Below are 18088 nucleotides of genomic sequence, written 5' to 3'. Positions count from 1 at the left end.
GACTAGAGGGAGCATACCTCAACATAAAATCCATATATGGGAAACCTACAGCCATCATTATACTCAATGGGAAAAAACCAAAAGCTTTCCCTTTAAGATCAGCAACAAGACAAGGGTGTCCTCTCTCACCATTCTTATTCAACATAGTACTGAGAGTTCTAGCCATAGCAATCAGACAAGAAAAATAACTAAAAGGCATCCAAATTAGAAAGGAGGAAGTAACACGGTCATTATTGTAGATGACATGATAGTGTACATAGAAAACCCTACAGTCGCCACCAAAAAACTATTGACCTAATGAGTGAATTTGGCAAAGTACTGAGATACAAGGTCAACATTCACAAATCGATGGCATTTTTGTACACCAACAATGAAATATCAGAAAGAGAAACTAGAGGAGAAATCCCATTTACTATAGCAAGAAAAAAATAAAGTACCTAGGAATAAATTTAACCAAGGAGATAAAAGACCTGCAACAAAATAACTTAATCCAGAATATTGATTTCTGTTCGTCTCTGCTTGTATAGGAGCAAGTCAACAGTCAAAAGAGCTTTGGAGAAGCCCTGGTGCACTTGACATAAAACCCTAATGCACTGGAAATGAAGCTCCAAGGGAAACCATCTCTGAAGAGGCAAAGATCTCAGAAGAATTTTTCCTGGCATTGCATCATGCTTCCAAGAACCCTCTGAGATTCTGAAAGGAAACTGAACATTTTAATGAGTCCCCAAGGTCCTCTTTGACCTTGGGTCCTAAGGAGATCCTACTTGTGGTGTTTACTTCAGTTTCTTGATAATGGATTGTTTTTCTCTATTTCTTCAACATGTGCAGTGGGATGAAGAACAGGGACTGGGATTCATTAGTGTCCTCTTGGCAACGGACTATTCTCAATGCAAACAGGCAAATGAGGCACCATCAGTACTGAACTTTAGTGGGGGGAGGACAAGTCCTCACTACTGTATGTGTACACTCTCAGACACACACACAGGTCCATGTGCAATGATTTCAGTTGGACTTGCCTGGAAGACAATGGGTTCTACCTTTGTGCTTTGATGTCCTAATTTCTCCCAAAGAACTTCAGACTTTAACTCTGACCAAAAACATACATAACTCATCAGCTAAGTAACTCTTCAAATTCCCCAATACAGATTTGTTTTTTGAATAGAAAATTTGCCATCCTTACTGTGTAAATGCCCCTGTCAAAGGGTGTTGAATATAAATTTCCATATGAAATTTCCTTAATCTTTATATCAGTCTCAGCCAAAAATCTACACTGTGTGACTTGTGGTTATGTGAAAACTCAGCAAGCTCTGTTACCCCTCTATCCTGTTATTTGGTTACAATTTCCTTCCCCACAGCACTACTTTGGGCTGGAGTACTGTGCGAAATTGCAGGACAAAACCATGATGCCCAAGAAAGGTGCTGCTTTAAGCCATGACACCCAGTGTTTTATTAGAGTAACTGGTGTTATTTTGAAGCAAAGGCTTTCCAGGTCTCTCTCAATTCATTGTTCAACTGTCAGATTCCACGATTTAAACTGAAATCTGTAACACTTGCCCTTACAGCCACTCTACCCTGAGTGCTGTTCCTCTCCACAGCTTTCCTTTCCTTCAGTGCACTTTTATGTTTCTTTCATGTATTTTCCATATATTATTAGGGGAGACTGATAGGTCTACCCTACGAGGTTGTTCTGAGGAATAAACACGGTGAAATTATGTATGCTTTTCTCTGGTTCTTTCAGATGAGGGTGCTGGGACAGAAACAGTGGTCAGTATACAGTAAGTGCTCAGTATGAGAATTCTTTTCCCAAATGCTTTGTTCTTAATTGTACATATAAAGGTGTAACCTGAATTTAAGGAAAAGCTATTAAGCCCCATCAAGCACTATCACGGGCATAAACAAACATTTCCTCTTCCTTAGGGAACAGGTATCCCGAGGGAGCCCCTGTATCTATGTCGCTGTGGTCTCTAATCCAGAAGAACACTGTTTTACAGTTATCCATGGACGTTATAAAAGTGCTGTTCCATTGTTAGAAGCCAGACTGGAGGGTCAGGACAAAGAAAGTCAGAGACCATGTTCTTCAGATCAACAGGAGAACCAAGACAAACTATAGGCTTTGAATTTTAAGGGAGAGAGACAGAAGCAGCAGAGCAGTCTGAGCTCTGAGTTGTCCCCTTCTTGTCACCAGGACCGTCTGAGTCTCCATGAGAGAGATGGGTGGGAGCCAGTAGAGTCCAGCACTGTGACTGCAGGCAGGAGGGTGAGTGCCTGCCTGACCTGCTCTGTGCTCTAGCAGAGTGGTTAGGGTACGAAGCTGCAACCCCGGAGCCAGACAGTCTGACTTCCCCTTCTCCTGCCACTTAGAAGGACTGGGACGGTGCCCAGTGTCCTCAGCTGTTCAATGGGTTTAATCAAAATGCCCCAGAGCACTTAGAACAGTACCATTAGCAAATTTAGTGCTCAGCAAATGTTTCTTTTTTCTCAGGTTTAGTTAATAACTTTGCCTTATAACTCCAGTATTATTTTCACATAATATTTCCATGGGCATTCCCAATAGACTCTGGGTAACAAAGCCTCATCTTCCTGTTCTGACCAGCACTGACTAAAGGTGGAAGGTCTAAGACAACTGGCGTCTGCTGCTCAACAGCACTCCAGAGAGGGGTCCAGGTCACACAAAACTTGGTCCAGGGCTATAGTGGGCAGGCAGTACCAGAGGAGAGTCACTGCAAGGTTGCAGGGGCATCCCAGCTGATCTTTGTGGACTTTCTCCTCAGTTGGATGAACCCTTACTCTGGAGGCAAATTTCACCCACCAAGAGTTACTAGGATGGTCGAAGCCATGTGGAGACCATAAAAACAGAGATGGGGGAACAAGGAGATGCCATCTCAGCTCTAAGTTCCACACATCCCTGTTCAAACACCACTCTCAAGAATGGGTTGTTTTCCTCTGTCTGTGTGAGCAATTCTTTTCTGTTTCCCTCCCAGACCTCAGACCCTTCCAGAGGAGGATGGCTGCAGATAACACCTCCTCTGTGACAGAGTTTATCCTTGCAGGCTTAACAAACCAGCCAGGACTCCAGCTCCCCCTCTTCTTCCTGTTTCTGGGCTTCTACATGGTCACTGTGCTGGGGAACCTGGGCTTGATAACACTGATTGGGCTGAACTCTCACCTTCACACCCCCATGTACTTTTTCCTCTTCAACTTGTCCTTCATTGACTTCAGTTACTCCTCTGCCATCATCCCCAAAATGCTGATGAGTTTTGTCTCAAAGAAGAACATCATCTCCTACACAGGGTGTATGACTCAGCTCTTTTTCTTCTCTTTGTTTGTCATTTCTGAATCCTTTATCTTGTCAGCAATGGCATATGACCGCTATGTGGCCATCTGTAAACCACTGTTGTACACGGTCACCATGTCTCCTCAGGTGTGTCTATTTCTTCTGGTGGGTGTCTATGGGATAGGGGCTTTGGGGGCTTTAGCTCATACAGTTAATATACTGTTTCTGACCTTTTGTGCAGACAACCTTGTCAATCATTATATGTGTGACATCCTTCCCCTTCTTGAACTCTCTTGCAATAGCTCTTACATGAATAATCTGGTGGTCTTTATTGTTGCAGGCTTTGGCATTGGGGTGTCCATTGTGACGATTTTTCTCTCTTATGGCTTCATTCTTTCCAGCATTTTCCACATTAGTTCTACTAAGGGCAAATCCAAAGCGTTTAGTACCTGTGGTTCTCACATAATTGCAATTTGTCTCTTCTTTGGGTCAGGAACTTTTGCATACCTTAAACCACCTTCTGCTGTACCCCTTGACCAGGGGAAAGTGTGTAGTCTGTTCTATACAATTGTGGTGCCCATGCTGAACCCACTAATCTACAGCCTGAGGAACAAGGATGTCAAATTAGCCATGAAAAAAACCTTGGGCAGAATAACTTTCTCTTGAGAAAAAATTGGAAATTGAGAAAAGGGATCAGAATTTTTAAATGAGAGTGCTATTATTATTTTATCATCATCGTCAATAAGGAATTCAAACTTCGTGCTTTTGGATTGTATATTGAAAGGAAAATTTAACTCTCTTTCCCAAATGGATTTATTCTCTCTCATCATCACCCCAGCACTTCCTTCTTTATTGTATGAAAATAGTTTCTGCAATTATACAGTATGCAGTATTTAATGGGGCTTCAGAATAATTTCATCTAGTCCAAAAATATGAAACTACCTGGTGGCAGATCTGGGACTGAAATCCCAGCTTGAATCTCAATTCAGTTTGTTTCCCTTTATGCCATGTTTTCTTGCTTCATTTCTTTCTGAAAGATGTCATTTCACATGTTAGTTAACCCAGTACATCTAAATTAATAATGGGTTGACAGTAATTTCATGCTACATGCACAAAATAATTTTAATCCATCACATTTTGCAAGAGAATAGGAGGTGAAAAATTTTTTTGAGTTGGTCTTGGCAAAATGAGAAGATCAGTGTGTGATAAATTTTTTAGTGTGTGAATGTGTCCTGTGTTAGGTTTCTCAGAAGGCAAGTATGGTGACCACCCAGTTGGTGAGTGGAGCACCAGGGATGTGGGTTAGTGAATTAAGACTTCCAGGGGATAGAAATGGAATTTTATAGGGGAGAAAAATGATGAGTGAAGGCGGCATATTATTTCAAGGCTGAGACAGAATTTGGAGTCTCATTGCAAGGGTTATCTTGGTTGTGGTCCAAGGTCATTGGGAGCTGTGCTATCTGAACTGGTAGTCACTGTCATGTGTGGTATTGAGCAACTGAAATGTGGACATCCAAATTGAGACATACTGCAAGTGGGCAAAGTAAGTGTGACATACAAACCAAATCTTTGAAGAATATGAAAAAATAATCTCATGCATACTTTCTTACTTGATTACATGTTGAAATGATAAGATTTTGAATATATAGTGTTAAAGAAAATATGCCATTAAAATGAATGTATGTGTTTATTTTTCAGGTACCTACTAGAAAGTTTAGAATTTATAGGAGGCTTGCATTATATTTCCATTGGATGACACTGGTCTAGAGGATGGAAAGGAGTACTAGCTGGCCCTGGGTCCATGTTCACCTGCCAGGCAGCACCAAGCTGCTGCTTATTAGGAGAGGCAATTGCTATGGAATTGTCAGGCATTGCAGGTAGCCTCAATGTTCTAATAACAGAGGCATATGGGTAAGAAATGGTGATCTTGGGATAATTTCATAAAGCCTCCATATTATGAAATGGGAAATAGAGCTTTATATTAAAATCAAAAGAACCACTTTCATCTAAACTCACTATTACTGGTAAAATTTCTCAGAGAAGCAATGACAAATGAAGTGCTGGGGAAAATATTTTGACTTACCTGGCTGTTTCTTAGGCAAGTCCATTCCATTAGGATGCAGGGGAAATTGGCAGATCTGTGGAGTTAGTTCTGCCTTTCGATTCTGTTCAATGCTGCCAAAAAGGAAAGAATAAGCTTCTGAAGGCAGGATTGAGATGAGATGAAACACAGAGTCCAGCAGAAATAGCACCATTGAGTGTGGTTTCTAGGGTACATGAATGTCTCACAAGAGGTGGACAGCAATTTGAACATTTCACCTAAAGTGTCATATGGCGCGCTGGAGTGTGATATTGTTATGTTACAGAATTACGTGCTTATTATTTTGTAATAAAAGATTATTATGTAATCAAAGGGGTATTTTTTTGTGCTGGACCCTGTGGGTGCCTGAATTTAGGGAACCTAGAATTTAGGAGTTGGGGTTGGTGTATTGAATACGCTATTCAATGTAGGTCATGAAAGGATACAGAAACGTCCTATTGAAAATGTTGTGCCCTAACTTTCATATAGCAAAGTGCACAAATCTTAACTGTACAGCTCATTAAACTTTTGCACATGAATATGTAACCACAACCTACATCAAGATGCACAATATTTCCATCTACTTTGGAAAGTTTCCTATTACATCTTTCCAATAAATACAACCTGCCCTCAGTCCCATGCCCCACAGCTATCTACTCTTCTGACTTTTAGTATTATAGTGTGTTGTCTGTATTTGAACTTCATATGAACAGGTACTCAATTGTTTCTGGCCTCTCTTCTTCATCATAAAGCCTGTCAGGTACATCTATTTTGCAGTATATATGGGTAGATTATGTTATATTGCTGTGTAGTATTCCATCATGTGAATGTACAATTATTTAGCCTATTAATAAAGTTAGATAGTTTCAAGTTTTTGCCTATTATTGATAAAGCCTTTAGAAACAGTTTGAATGTGCATTTTGGTTGAATAAGCAAACATTTCTTTTGGATTATGCTTATATGTGTATCTGCTAGATAATAGAGTAGGCTTATGTGGAGCTTTTATAAACATCTCTGCCAAACTGTTTTCTTTTTCTTTTCTTTTCTTTTATCTTAGTTGTTGTTCAAGTACAGTTTTCTGCCTTCTACTCCCTTCCCTGTCCACCCCCAGCACTCCCCCACTCCCATTTCCACTCCCCTCTAGTTTTTTTGTCCATGTGTCTTTTATACTTGTTCCTGTAAACCCTTCCCCCTTTCCCCTGATATTTCCTCCTCTCTTCCCCCTGGTTGTTGTCAGCCTGTTCTCTACTTCAGTGTCTTTGGTTATATTTTGCGTGTTTGTTTGTTTTGTTGTTTGGGTCCCTGTTAAAGCTGAGATCATGTGGTATTTGTCTTTCCCCTCCTGGCCTATTTCACTTAGCATAATGCTTTCCAGTTCCATCCATGCTGTCTCAAAGGGTAGGATGTCCTTTCTTTCTGCTGCATGGAATTCCATTGTGTAAATGCACCATAGTTTTTTGACACATTCATGTACTGATGGGCACCTAGCTTGCTTCTAACACTTGGCTATTGTACATTGTGCTGCTATGAACATTGGGGTGCATAGGCTCTTTTAGATTGGTGTTTCAGAGTTCTTAGGATATAATCCTAACATTGGAATTTTAGCCACAGCGATCAGACAAGAAAAGGAAATAAAAGGCATCCAAATCAGAAAGGAGGAATCAAAACTGTCATTGTTTGCTGATGACGTGAAAGTGTACATAGAAAATCCTATAGACTCAGCCAGAAAACTGCTCAGCCTAATAATGAATTTGGCAAAACAGCAGGATACAAAGTCAGTATGCAGAAATCAAAGGCATTTCTGTATACCAACAAACAACAGAAGCAGAAATCAAGAAAAAATACCAAATTGGTTTTTAATTTTTGATTCAAATTCATTGCTATCAACCATGTTTGAGGATTCCAATTGCTCTACATCCTTGTTAACCCTTGGTATTTTTATTTTATCCCTGTTTTATGCCATATGCAAAAATGTACTTTTATTCTGGTATGGACAGTGGAATGCTTTTCTGTTTAACTTTTTTCCCTGATAAGTAATGATGTTGGACACCTTTTTACCTATTTACTGGCTATTTGGATGTCTTCTCTGAAGTAATTATTCAGGTCATTTCCTCATTAAAAATATAGGGTAGTTAGTTGTTTTCCTATTGTATTGAAGGAATGTTAATATGCACTTGTAAGTCCATATACGTGTACATGTTTGTGTTGTATTGATAATATATGTGTACCTATGGATAATACATACATACTCAGTCATCTTCCTCTCCCTGTCTATCTTCCCCAGATTGTGTGTCACTTATCCTAAAAGATATGTTTTGATAGCCAATATTTTTAATTGTAATGAAGTTTGATTTATCAACTTTGTCTTTCATAGTTAGTGCTATGTCCTAATTAAGAAATTCTTTACTGCTTTTGCTAAGGCCAGAAGAACAATGTGGAAATTTTATGAGTTAATTTTTGTATATGGATCAAAGTGGGATTTTGGGGTATGTGTATATTTGCACCTAAATGTCCAGTGATTGTTCTTTTACCTGTGTTAAATAGGATCAGTTGATTCTATTTGTGTGTGTTTGTTTTCATCTATTTGTCTATGTTTATGCCAATACCATACAGTTTTGATTACTGTAGCTTTATAATAATTTTTGAAATCAGTTAGCAAAAGTCCTGGATTTCATTCACTTCTTTCAAAGTTGTTTTGGCTACTTTAGGACCTGTGAGTTTCCATATGAATTCTAGAATCAGCTTGTAAATTCCTACAAAAGAACCTGCTGTGATTTTGATTGGGATTGTATTGACAATGGATTTTGTGTTGGGGGAGGAGGAATTGACATTTATTTTCTCCCTCAGCAATAAATGGGAGTGCCTACTTTTTTACAGTCTCTTTAGCATGGTGTATTCTCAGAATTTTTATAGTTTCCATCCTGATGGATGAGTAGTGTTTAAGTATTATTATAATTTGCATTTCTTTAATTTTAGGAAACATGGAAGATGGGTTCATTTATGTAATGATTGTTGGTGTTACTACTTCTGTTTTAAATATATTTTATTGATTATGCTATTACAGTTGTCCCATTTCCCCCTTCACTCCCCTCCACCCTGTACACCCTCTCCCACCCACATTCCCCCCCTTTAGTTCATGTCCATGTGTCATGCTTATGAGTTCTTTAGCTTCTACATTTCACGTACTATTCTTACCCTCCCCCTATCTATTTTCAACCTATAATCTATGCTACTCATTCCTACCTTTCCCCCATCTCTCTTCCTCCCACTCCCCTGTTGCTAACCCTCCATGTGATCTCCATTTCTGTGGTTCTGTTCCTGTTCTAGTTGTTTGCTTAGTTTCTTTTGGTTTTGCTGTAGGTGTGGTTGTTAATAACTGAGTTTGCTGTCATTTTACTATACATGTTTTTTATCTTCTTTTTCTTAGATAAGTCCCTTTAACATTTCATATAATCATGGCTTGGTGATGATGAACTCCTTTAACTTGACCTTATCAGAGAAGGGCTTTATGTGCCCTTCCATTCTAAATGAAAGCTTTGCTGGATAGAGCAATCTTGGATGTAGGTCCTTGTCTTTCATGACTTGGAATACTTCTGTCCAGCCCCTTCTTGCCTGTAAGGTCTCTTTTGAGAAATCAGCTGACAGTCTGATGGGAACTGCTTTGTAGGTTACTCTCCCCTTATCTCTTGCTGCTTCTAGGATTCTCTCCTTCATTTTTACCTTGGATAATGAAATTATGATGTGCCTTGGTGTGTTTCTTCTTGTGTCCAACTTCTTTGGGACTCTCTGAGCTTCCTGGATTTCCTGGAAGTCTATTTCCTTTGCCAGAATGGGGATGTTCTCCTTTATTATTTGTTCAAATACATTTTCAATCTGTTGCTCTTCCTCTTTCCCTTCTCGTACCCCTATAATTCTGATGTTGGAATATTTAAAGATGTCCTGGAGGTTCCTAACCTTCTCCTCATTTTTTTGAATTCTTATTTCTCCATTCTTTCCTGTTTGGTTGTTTTTTTCCTTCTGGCCCACTCTATTGTTCTGAGTCCCAGTTTTCTTCCCATCACTGTTGGTTCCCTGTGCATTTTCCTTCATTTCTCTTATTGTAACCTGCAGTTTTTCATCTAATTTGCTACCAAAATCGACCAATTCTGTGAGCTTCCTGATCACCAGTGTTTTGAACTGTGCATCTAATACGTTGGCTATCTCTCAGTCGCTTAAAAGGATGAGTTCTGGGGCATTGATTTCTTCTTCTGTTTGAGCCATCTGTCTCTCTCTCTCTCTCTTTTTTTAATCTGGTCACTCCTGTTACGGTGAGGGGCAGAGCCTTAGGTGTTCACCAGGGCTGGGCACCCCAGTTGCTAGATTGTAATGTTGTATGTGGGGGCAGGGTCAAGAGGGAACAATGGCATTTGCTCCGTTCTCTGTGGGACCTCATTCCCTTCTCTGGGACCCTGGGTTGTGTGCTCTGCCCTGTTCCACAACGGCCTCCTCACTGGGTCTGCCAGCTGCCGCTGGCATACTCAGGGTCCACCCACTGTGATCTTGCATGCCCCAGATGCCTTATGCGTCCCTAGATGCCTTATGCACCCAACTCTCTCTGCTCTCCATGCTGCGACCTGTGCCTGGCTGCTCCTCTCCGCCCCTCCTACCGTTCTGGATGAACGGGTCTACTTCAACTTCTTGGCTGTCCGACTTCCATTCAGATAAATTTTCTGTCAGTTTTGGATGTTATTCTGCCTCTAAATTGTTATTGTTCCAATCTTGGTTGTGCATGGAGGTACAGTGCGTCCACCTATGCCTCCATCTTGTCCAGAAGTCAGAAAGTACTTTTCAAAAGGGAGTTTTCCGTAGTTAAGTGAGGAGCCCCTGCTCAGGGCTCTACTGCAGGCTCTCATGGCACTCGCCAGGCACTCCGCACTCTAGGGCTCACATTTTCTGTTCTGTGAACTGCACTGCTGGCCCCACCCATCTGTCCACCCGGGCCGAGAGCCCCCGCAGTGGTGTTACTACTTCTTTTATGGGCTGTCTCTTCATACCTTTTCCTCATGTTGCTGCTGGATTTTGATCTTCTCAATTTTTAGAAAGACTGTATATTGGGTATAATAGCTTTCTGTTGGAGGTATAAGTTGCATATTTTCCTCTAACTTGTGATTTGGCTTTTGACTGTTCTTATGATACATTTTTTAAATTAAATTTATTAATCTATTGTTTCTGGTATTTTAATGCTAGAAATATTTTTTCTCTTAGGTTATAAAGAAAGTCACTCATTTTTATCATAATGTGATTGTATGGTTTTATTTTTTTAATATTTGAATATCTGGTCATTTTACAGTCCTCCACTCTACCAACTGAGCTATCAAAGGCCCCGCTTAATATATCTGGTCATTTTAGAAATTTTACCAGTGTATGTATGCAGTGAAGAATGGATCCAACCATATATTTTTCCAGAAGACCATCCTGTGGTTCTATTGCCATTTATAAAAAAGTCCATCTTTTCCACATGGGTTTGAGCTGTTGATCTCACTGAATACAAAATTTCATAGGCACCTGGGCTATTTCTGTGTTTACCATTGTGTTCTATTGGTCTGTCCATCTATTCATAAGCCAATACCACACTTCTTGAATTACAGAAGATTTATAATGTTTCATATCTTGAAGGTAACTTCCGGGTAAAAAAGCAGTGGTACATTCACCCAATGGAATACTACTTGGTTATAAAAAAGAAGGAAATCTTACCTTTTGGGACAGCATGGATGGACCTATAGAGTATTAGGGTAGATGAAATAAGCCACTCAGAGAAAGACAACTGCCATGTAATTTCACTTACCTGTGGATTCAAATGAATAGAATAGACTACCAAACAAAATAGAAACAGACTCATGGATACAGAGAATAGACTGATGGCTGTCAGAGGAGAGGAGATGGGGGTTGGGGGAAAAGGTGAAGGGATTAAGCAAAAAATGAAAAAAACTCGTAGGCAGACAACAGTAGCATTATTACCAGAGTGAAGAAGGCAGAGAGTGAGAGAGGGGACAAGTGGTGATGTAAGGAGACTTGACTTGGGGTAGTGAACACAAAATACAACATACAGATGATGTGTAATAGAAATGTGCTCCTGAAACCTACATAATTTTATTAACCAATGTCACCCCAATATGAATTCAATAAAGAAATAAAGAAAAAAGAAGAAAAAGAAATGTGAAAAGGTCTTTTAAAAGAATAAAAAGATTAGAAATATGAATAATAAAATGAAAATAAATGCATATTTATTCACACTTATTTGATGTGCAAATGGACTAAATTATGCCATTGAAAGACATACAATGGCTTAAGGATAACAAAACAAGACCCTTTGATATGCCCTCTTCAGATCAAAAGACTCACACAGACAGAAGGTAATGGGATAGGAAAATGTACTACATGAAAATGGAAACAAAGGAAAGACAAAAAAGCTGCAGTAGCTGTGCATATTCCAGAAAATATAGACTTTAAAACAAAGACTAAACAAGAGACAAAGAAGGACCCAGAAACTCCACTTGTGGGTGTTCATCCAAAGAAACCTGTATGTTTGTTGCAGCACTATTTACAATGGCCAGGATATGGAAGCAACCTGAGTGTCCATCAAGAGATGAGTGGAGGAAGAAGGGGTGCAGACATACTATGGAATGTGACTCAGCCACAAAAAAGAATGAGAGCTTGTACCCCAACATCATGGGTGGTCCTAGAGGATATTATCCTGAGTGAAATAAGTCAGACAGAGAAGGACAAATGCCAGATGACTTCACTTCTTTGTGGAATCTAAAAAACAAAATGAACAGCAAACAGAAAAGGAGACACAGAAATGCAGAGAACATTTTGATGGCTGTGAGATCAGACAGTTTGGGGGAAAGAGTGAGAAAGGTGAAGGGATTTAGGGACTAGGAAGTACAAATTGGTAGTTGCAGAATAGTCATGGGGACACAAAGTACAGCACAGGAATACAGTCAATACTTCTGTCATGACTATGTATGGTGCCAGATGGGGACTAGATTTATTGAGGTGATCCCTTCATAAGTTGTGTAAATGTCTAATGATGGGGTTGCACACCTGAAACTAACATGATATTGTACATCAACTGTAGTTGTAAAGTAAAAGGAAATAAATTATATTTTTTAAAAGAAAGTGAATAATAAAGAACCTTCTCTGTTTCTGTCAATTCACTTAAAATGATAATGAACTCTATATCAGATAGGAACAGGATCACTAATTTTAAGTGCAAGACACTTTTCTCCTGCTCCTTTTTGGTTAGTGACCACTGTTTTAAAACTCATGGCCTGATGTACTATGGCATCTGTCTCTCAGGTCTGTTCACTGCCAACACTTGATTTGTGTAGGAACAGATATCAGGGGTGTCATGACCCACCCAGTGGCAAAGGAAAATGTGTCTTTCTATGACCACAACACCATAACCCTGCCACATGCAACACACCTGCTCTCATCAAAATCTTCAGCACCTACTGACAAGCAGTTGGATTTTGTAGCCATAAGCATTACAACTGACCATCTTCATCTGGTGCATACTCATTCTTATTTTCCTCCCTCCTGAGGCAGACGTAGAAGCTGCTCTTTCTTCCCTTTGGGTCGAGAAAATGCTTTACTTTAGCTCATGTCCTGGGACCAGGAACTACACTGGTGGTTCTTAGATGAATCTGAATCACACAGAGGATTTGCTGAGACACAGATTCTAGGCCCCATCCACAGAGTTTCCGATCTGGTAGGTCTCGGGAAGACTGGAGAATTCTCATTCCTAAGAAGATGCCTAGTGATGCTGCTCCTCCTGCCTGGGTAGCAACCACCCAGGACTGGGATTATTTCCAGCAGAGCAGCAGCCATGCTGAACCATCCTCTGAGCACGTCATTTCTGGATGTGAAAACTCTGAGATTTTTCTTTTGACTTGGGGAAATGTTGATCTCATTTTATTTTTAAATTTTCTTTACTGAGCATCCTGAATTCCAAGTTTTCTTTCCTAAAAGTGGGGGGTTTTATTTTCTCCCGGAATATTTTTTCTCCCCCTTTCTCTTGTGTGTAGTCTTCTCTACTCTTCATTTGATTTCCTTCCCACCAGTCTTGCATTGGGTTCCCCAAAGACCATGAGATGAAGGCTTACATGGAAGTGATTTGCTAGGAAGCATTCCAGGTAGACCCAGTGAGAACACAGAAGTGAGACCCTAGGAGGCTGAAAAAGTGTGTGTTGATGCACCGTGTGACAACTGTCAGTGACACACCATACACCCACTGCTGGTTCTATGAGATCATAAGGGATTTTCAGCCAAGAGTTTGTGATGTTGAGTGAAAAGGCTGGACCTGATTGCAATGTTGAATTTGCTGCTAGTCTGGGTGGCTTAAATCAACAATGAGGCTCAGCACACCTCCCAGGCATGCTGGAGTTGGCAAAGTGGGGAAGAGTGAGCTGGGGAGGAGGGAAGCCCAGGAGCACGCCCCTACACATACACAAATTAAACTAAACTAAACTAAAAGGAAATGATTATAGAAAGGATTTTCTTAAGATTATTATGCACCCTAACATGACCCCTTAAGAGACTGGAGCATGGCTTTCTGGTGAAACTGATCAGCACAAAAGAGAGAACTGGACCCCAAGGATAGAAGCTGCCCAGTAATTCAGACCACACAAACACGGGGAGAGTGAAGTGCTCTTGTTGAGCAGTCTAGTCAAAGCACATCTGTGTTCTGTCAGCTTAGGACACTTTCAATGTCAAGAAAAGAGCCAAGGATCACTAAGCAGTTTTGAAAAAATGGTAACATAGAAGGAGACTTAAGTGAAACAAAGAATGTTGTGAAGCAATTGCTGTACCACACAAGACTGTTTTGGTTGTGGGTACCTCTAACATATGCTTGAGGGTGACGGGGGGTGTTTCTAGAATTTTGAGTGAAAAATTCTAGAAATGATAACTTCAGATGATCTTTCCCAAGTTTTCGGCTCCTGCTGCTTGATCTCCAAAGTACAGTTTCAGACAAGGGTTTTTCACACTGTGACTCACAATTTGAAAGTAGACCATGGCAGCAACTCTGTAGGGCAGAACTCTTGGGATGATATCAGGGACATCAGCAACAAGGGGAAGTCTGCAGCTATGAACTTGACCATCAGATCCAAGGGATGCACCAGCATAATCTTGGAGGTGGGCCCCTGTGACAATGCAGTGTGGCACCTGTGAGCATGTGCTATGCAGTTGTGTGTGCAGGTGACATGATGTTGCTGAATGTTCACATGAGGATCATTCAGGATGGCCAGAGTGAGGATACAACAGCATCAGGCAGCTGACTCTGAGAGGGTGTCTACAGTTCCAGCCTTGGGAGCATGTGTACAAGGAGCAAAAATTGAGTCCCTAAATAACATACAATGATATGGGCTGGGACATGACGGGTAGGGTTTATTGTGGATAGGATTCAACTGCTGGTCAGGCCAGGCTGCTTTCTACAAGTAGGTGGAGCCTCATGGTTTTATACTGCCCTCTCATTAATGAGGTGTGTGCAGGGGAAGCCTGGAGATGGTGTGGGAGGGAGTGCTGTGAGGACGCCCATTTACTTGGTGTTAAGTGTAGTATGGGTTCACTTACATGCATCAGAGGCCTGTTGTGTGGGTGGTGCTGGAGATCCAAAACTTGACTGGGACAGTTACCCTAGTGAGGTCTTTATCTTTGTGACAGATTCAACTTTCATTCCTGATTTGTGCCCTGAAACTTCTCCTGTTTTGGTATTCAATTTTGCTCCCTGTCACGTGTTTTGCCAGAATATTTTAATCACATTACTACAATTGTGTTTAAGATCCCCAGAATGCTCTAGAAATGTTGAAAAATGCATGAATTGGTAGGGGAAAGATCATGAACATTGACAACTGAACTCAAAAGAGTGCCACGGAATGCATTTCTTTTCTTTCTTTCTTTTCTTGTATCTAGGAATGTTTTCCTTTTGAAAAAAAATTGTTTCATTGTGTCCAATTACAGTTGTCCGTGTTTACTCCCTCCCCTCCCCACCCCTACCCCTAACCTTCCTCCCTCCCTTGCTTCCACTCCTTATTGGTTTTGTCTACATGTCCTTTAGAGTTGCTCCTGACAACCCTTCCCCTTTTTCCCCATTAATCCCTTCTACCTCCCCTCTGGTTACTGTCAGATTGTTCTTAATTTCAATGTCTCCAGTTACATTTTACTTGCTTTTTTCTTTTGTCGATTAGGTTCCATGCATTTCTTACTATGTGAGCTGTTAAACTTTGTTAAAAATGCATTTCTTACTATGTGACTTTTGGTGACTCATAGATACTTCAAGTTTATTATCTTTAAAATGAAAAACATGATACAATCTTAATGCTTCTTGAGGATTGATAGCACATGGTGTGTGTGAAGGGGCTTTGAGAGCCACAGAGGGCATTGTAAGTGTCAGGTCTTGCCTTGACTGCAGACCCAGTGAGTCTAGGAATGGAGACAGAGCCACTGGGAAAACACGTGTGCAAAGGTTACCCTTGTGTTCCAATCTCTCAGGCTCATAGCAGCCTGATGGTGGGTTCTCAGCAGCAATAATGGGTTGCCTGGGTCTAAGGATAAGTCTGGTGATGTGATTATAGGTGACTGAAATCTTGGCTCACCAGGGGAAATTGTACTGCCTCTGGTAACCTAAACTGGACTGAAATGTTACTAGAGAATATATATATATATATATATATATATATATATATATATATATACTAATATGCTTCATGAATTTAGATGCAAAAAAAAATCCAACTGGAAAAATAGGCTAAAAAAATCCTGCATAACACAAAAATAGTTTTATATAATTTTGAATTAGAGTTTCATCCTGGGAACATAAGGTTGACTTCATATTGAAAAATCAGTTAGTGTTCTACGTCAAGAAGATAGAAAAATCTCAAATAAGCAACCTAACCCTACATCTACAAGAACTAGAGGAACAACAGCAAACTAAGGCCAGAGCAAAGAGAAAGAAGGAAATAATCAAGAACAGGGCAGAATTAAATGACACACAGATAAAAGAACAATTCAGAAGATCAGGAAATCCAGGAGCTGGTTCTTTGGCAAGATACATAAAATTGACAAGCTTTCAACCAGAGTCATCATGAAAAGGAGAGAGGACACAAATAAATAAAATCAGAAATGAAAGAGGAGAAGTTACAACCAATTCCATATAAATACAAAGAATTGTAAGAAATTACTATGAACAACCTGGGTGACATGGAGAAATTTCTTGAAACATATAATCTTCCAAAACTGCATCAAGACGAAGCAGAAAGCCTGAATAGACTGATAACAACCAGTAAAATTGAAGCAGTATTCAAAAAACTCCCAGCATACAAAGCCCTGTACCAAATGGCTTCACAGTTGAATTTTACCTAATATTTAAGAAAGAAATAACTCCTATCTTCTCAAACTATTCCAAAAAATTCAACATGAGTAAAAACTCCCAAACACTTTTTACAAGGTCAGTTACATTCCAATTCCAAAACCTGGTGAAGACTCATCAAACAAACAAAACTACAGGCCAGTATTGTTGATGAACATAGATGCTTAAATCCTCAACAATACACTGCATATCCAGACTAAGAAATACATTAGAAAGATCATGCACCATGTCAAATGGGATTCATCCCAGGGATGTAAGGATGCTACAATATTCACAAATCAATTAATGTAATACTCCATATAAACTAAATGAAGGACAAAAATCACATGATAAGATCAATAGATGCTGAAAAAGATTTTAATAAAATCCAATGCCCATTTATGATAAAAACACTCAGCAAAGTGGGACTTGAGGGAGCATACCTCAACATAATAAAAGCCATATATGAGAAACCTACAGCCAACATATTCAATGGGAAAAAACTAAAAGCTTTCCCCTTAAGATCTGCAATAAGACAAGGGTGTCCTCTCTCACCACTCTTATTCAACATGGTACTGGAAGTTCTAGCCACAACAATCAGACAAGAAAAAAAACTAAAAGGCATCCAAATTGGAAAGGAGGAAGTAAAACGGTCATTATTGCAGATGACATGATAGTGTACCTAGAAAACCCTACAGTCTCCACCAAAAAACTATTGACCTAATGAGTGAATTTGGCAAAGAGGTGGGATACAAGGTCAATATTCAGAAATTGATGAAATTTTTGTGCACCAACAACGAAATATCAGAAAGAGAAACTAGAGGAGAAATCCCATTTATTATAGCAAGAAAAATATAAAGTACCTAGGAATAAATATAACCAAGGAGATAAAAGACCTGCAACAAAATAACTTAATCCAGAATATTGCTTTGTGTTTTTCCCTGCTTGTATAGGTGCAAGTCAACAGTCAAAACAGCTTTAGAGAAGCCCTGGTGCACTTGACATAAAACCCTGATGCTGTGGAAATGAAGCTCCCATGGAAACCATCTCTGAAGAGGCAAGATCTCAGAAGAGTTTTTCCTGGCATTGCATCATGCTTCCAAGAATCCTCTGAGATTCTGAAAGGAAACTGAACATTTTAATGAGTCCCCAAGGTCCTCTTTGACCTTGGGTCCTAAGGAGAGCATACTTGTGGTGCTTACCTCAGTTTCTTGATAATGGATTGTTTTTCTCTATTTCTTCAACATGTGCAGTGGGATGAAGAACAGGGACTGGGATTCATTAGTGTCCTCTTGGCAGCGGACTATTCTCAATGCAAACAGGCAAATGAGGCACCATCAGTACTGAA

General features: G+C 40.0%; 1 protein-coding gene across 1 annotated transcript; it reads left to right on the top strand.

The window, feature by feature from the left end:
- The first annotated feature begins 2666 nt into the window (after positions 1 to 2666).
- LOC114509945 (olfactory receptor 8B12-like) lies at positions 2667 to 4873 on the top strand. Its single transcript, XM_028528554.2, has one exon. It carries the CDS (start codon positions 3005 to 3007, stop codon positions 3938 to 3940), a length of 936 nt encoding a protein of 311 aa, XP_028384355.1. The 5' UTR covers positions 2667 to 3004; the 3' UTR covers positions 3941 to 4873.
- The last annotated feature ends 13215 nt before the right edge of the window (positions 4874 to 18088 follow it).

The sequence above is a fragment of the Phyllostomus discolor genome, chromosome 13, assembly GCF_004126475.2.
Source record: "Phyllostomus discolor isolate MPI-MPIP mPhyDis1 chromosome 13, mPhyDis1.pri.v3, whole genome shotgun sequence".
NCBI classification, from domain to species: domain Eukaryota; kingdom Metazoa; phylum Chordata; class Mammalia; order Chiroptera; family Phyllostomidae; genus Phyllostomus; species Phyllostomus discolor.
Note: the sequence above shows the minus strand (reverse complement) of the source record. Positions and strands in the feature narration are given on the sequence as shown.

Coding starts and splice junctions, on each gene's coding strand:
- LOC114509945 (XM_028528554.2), top strand. CDS start 3,005: ATGGCTGCAGATAACACCTCCTCTGTGACAGAGTTTATCCTTGCAGGC.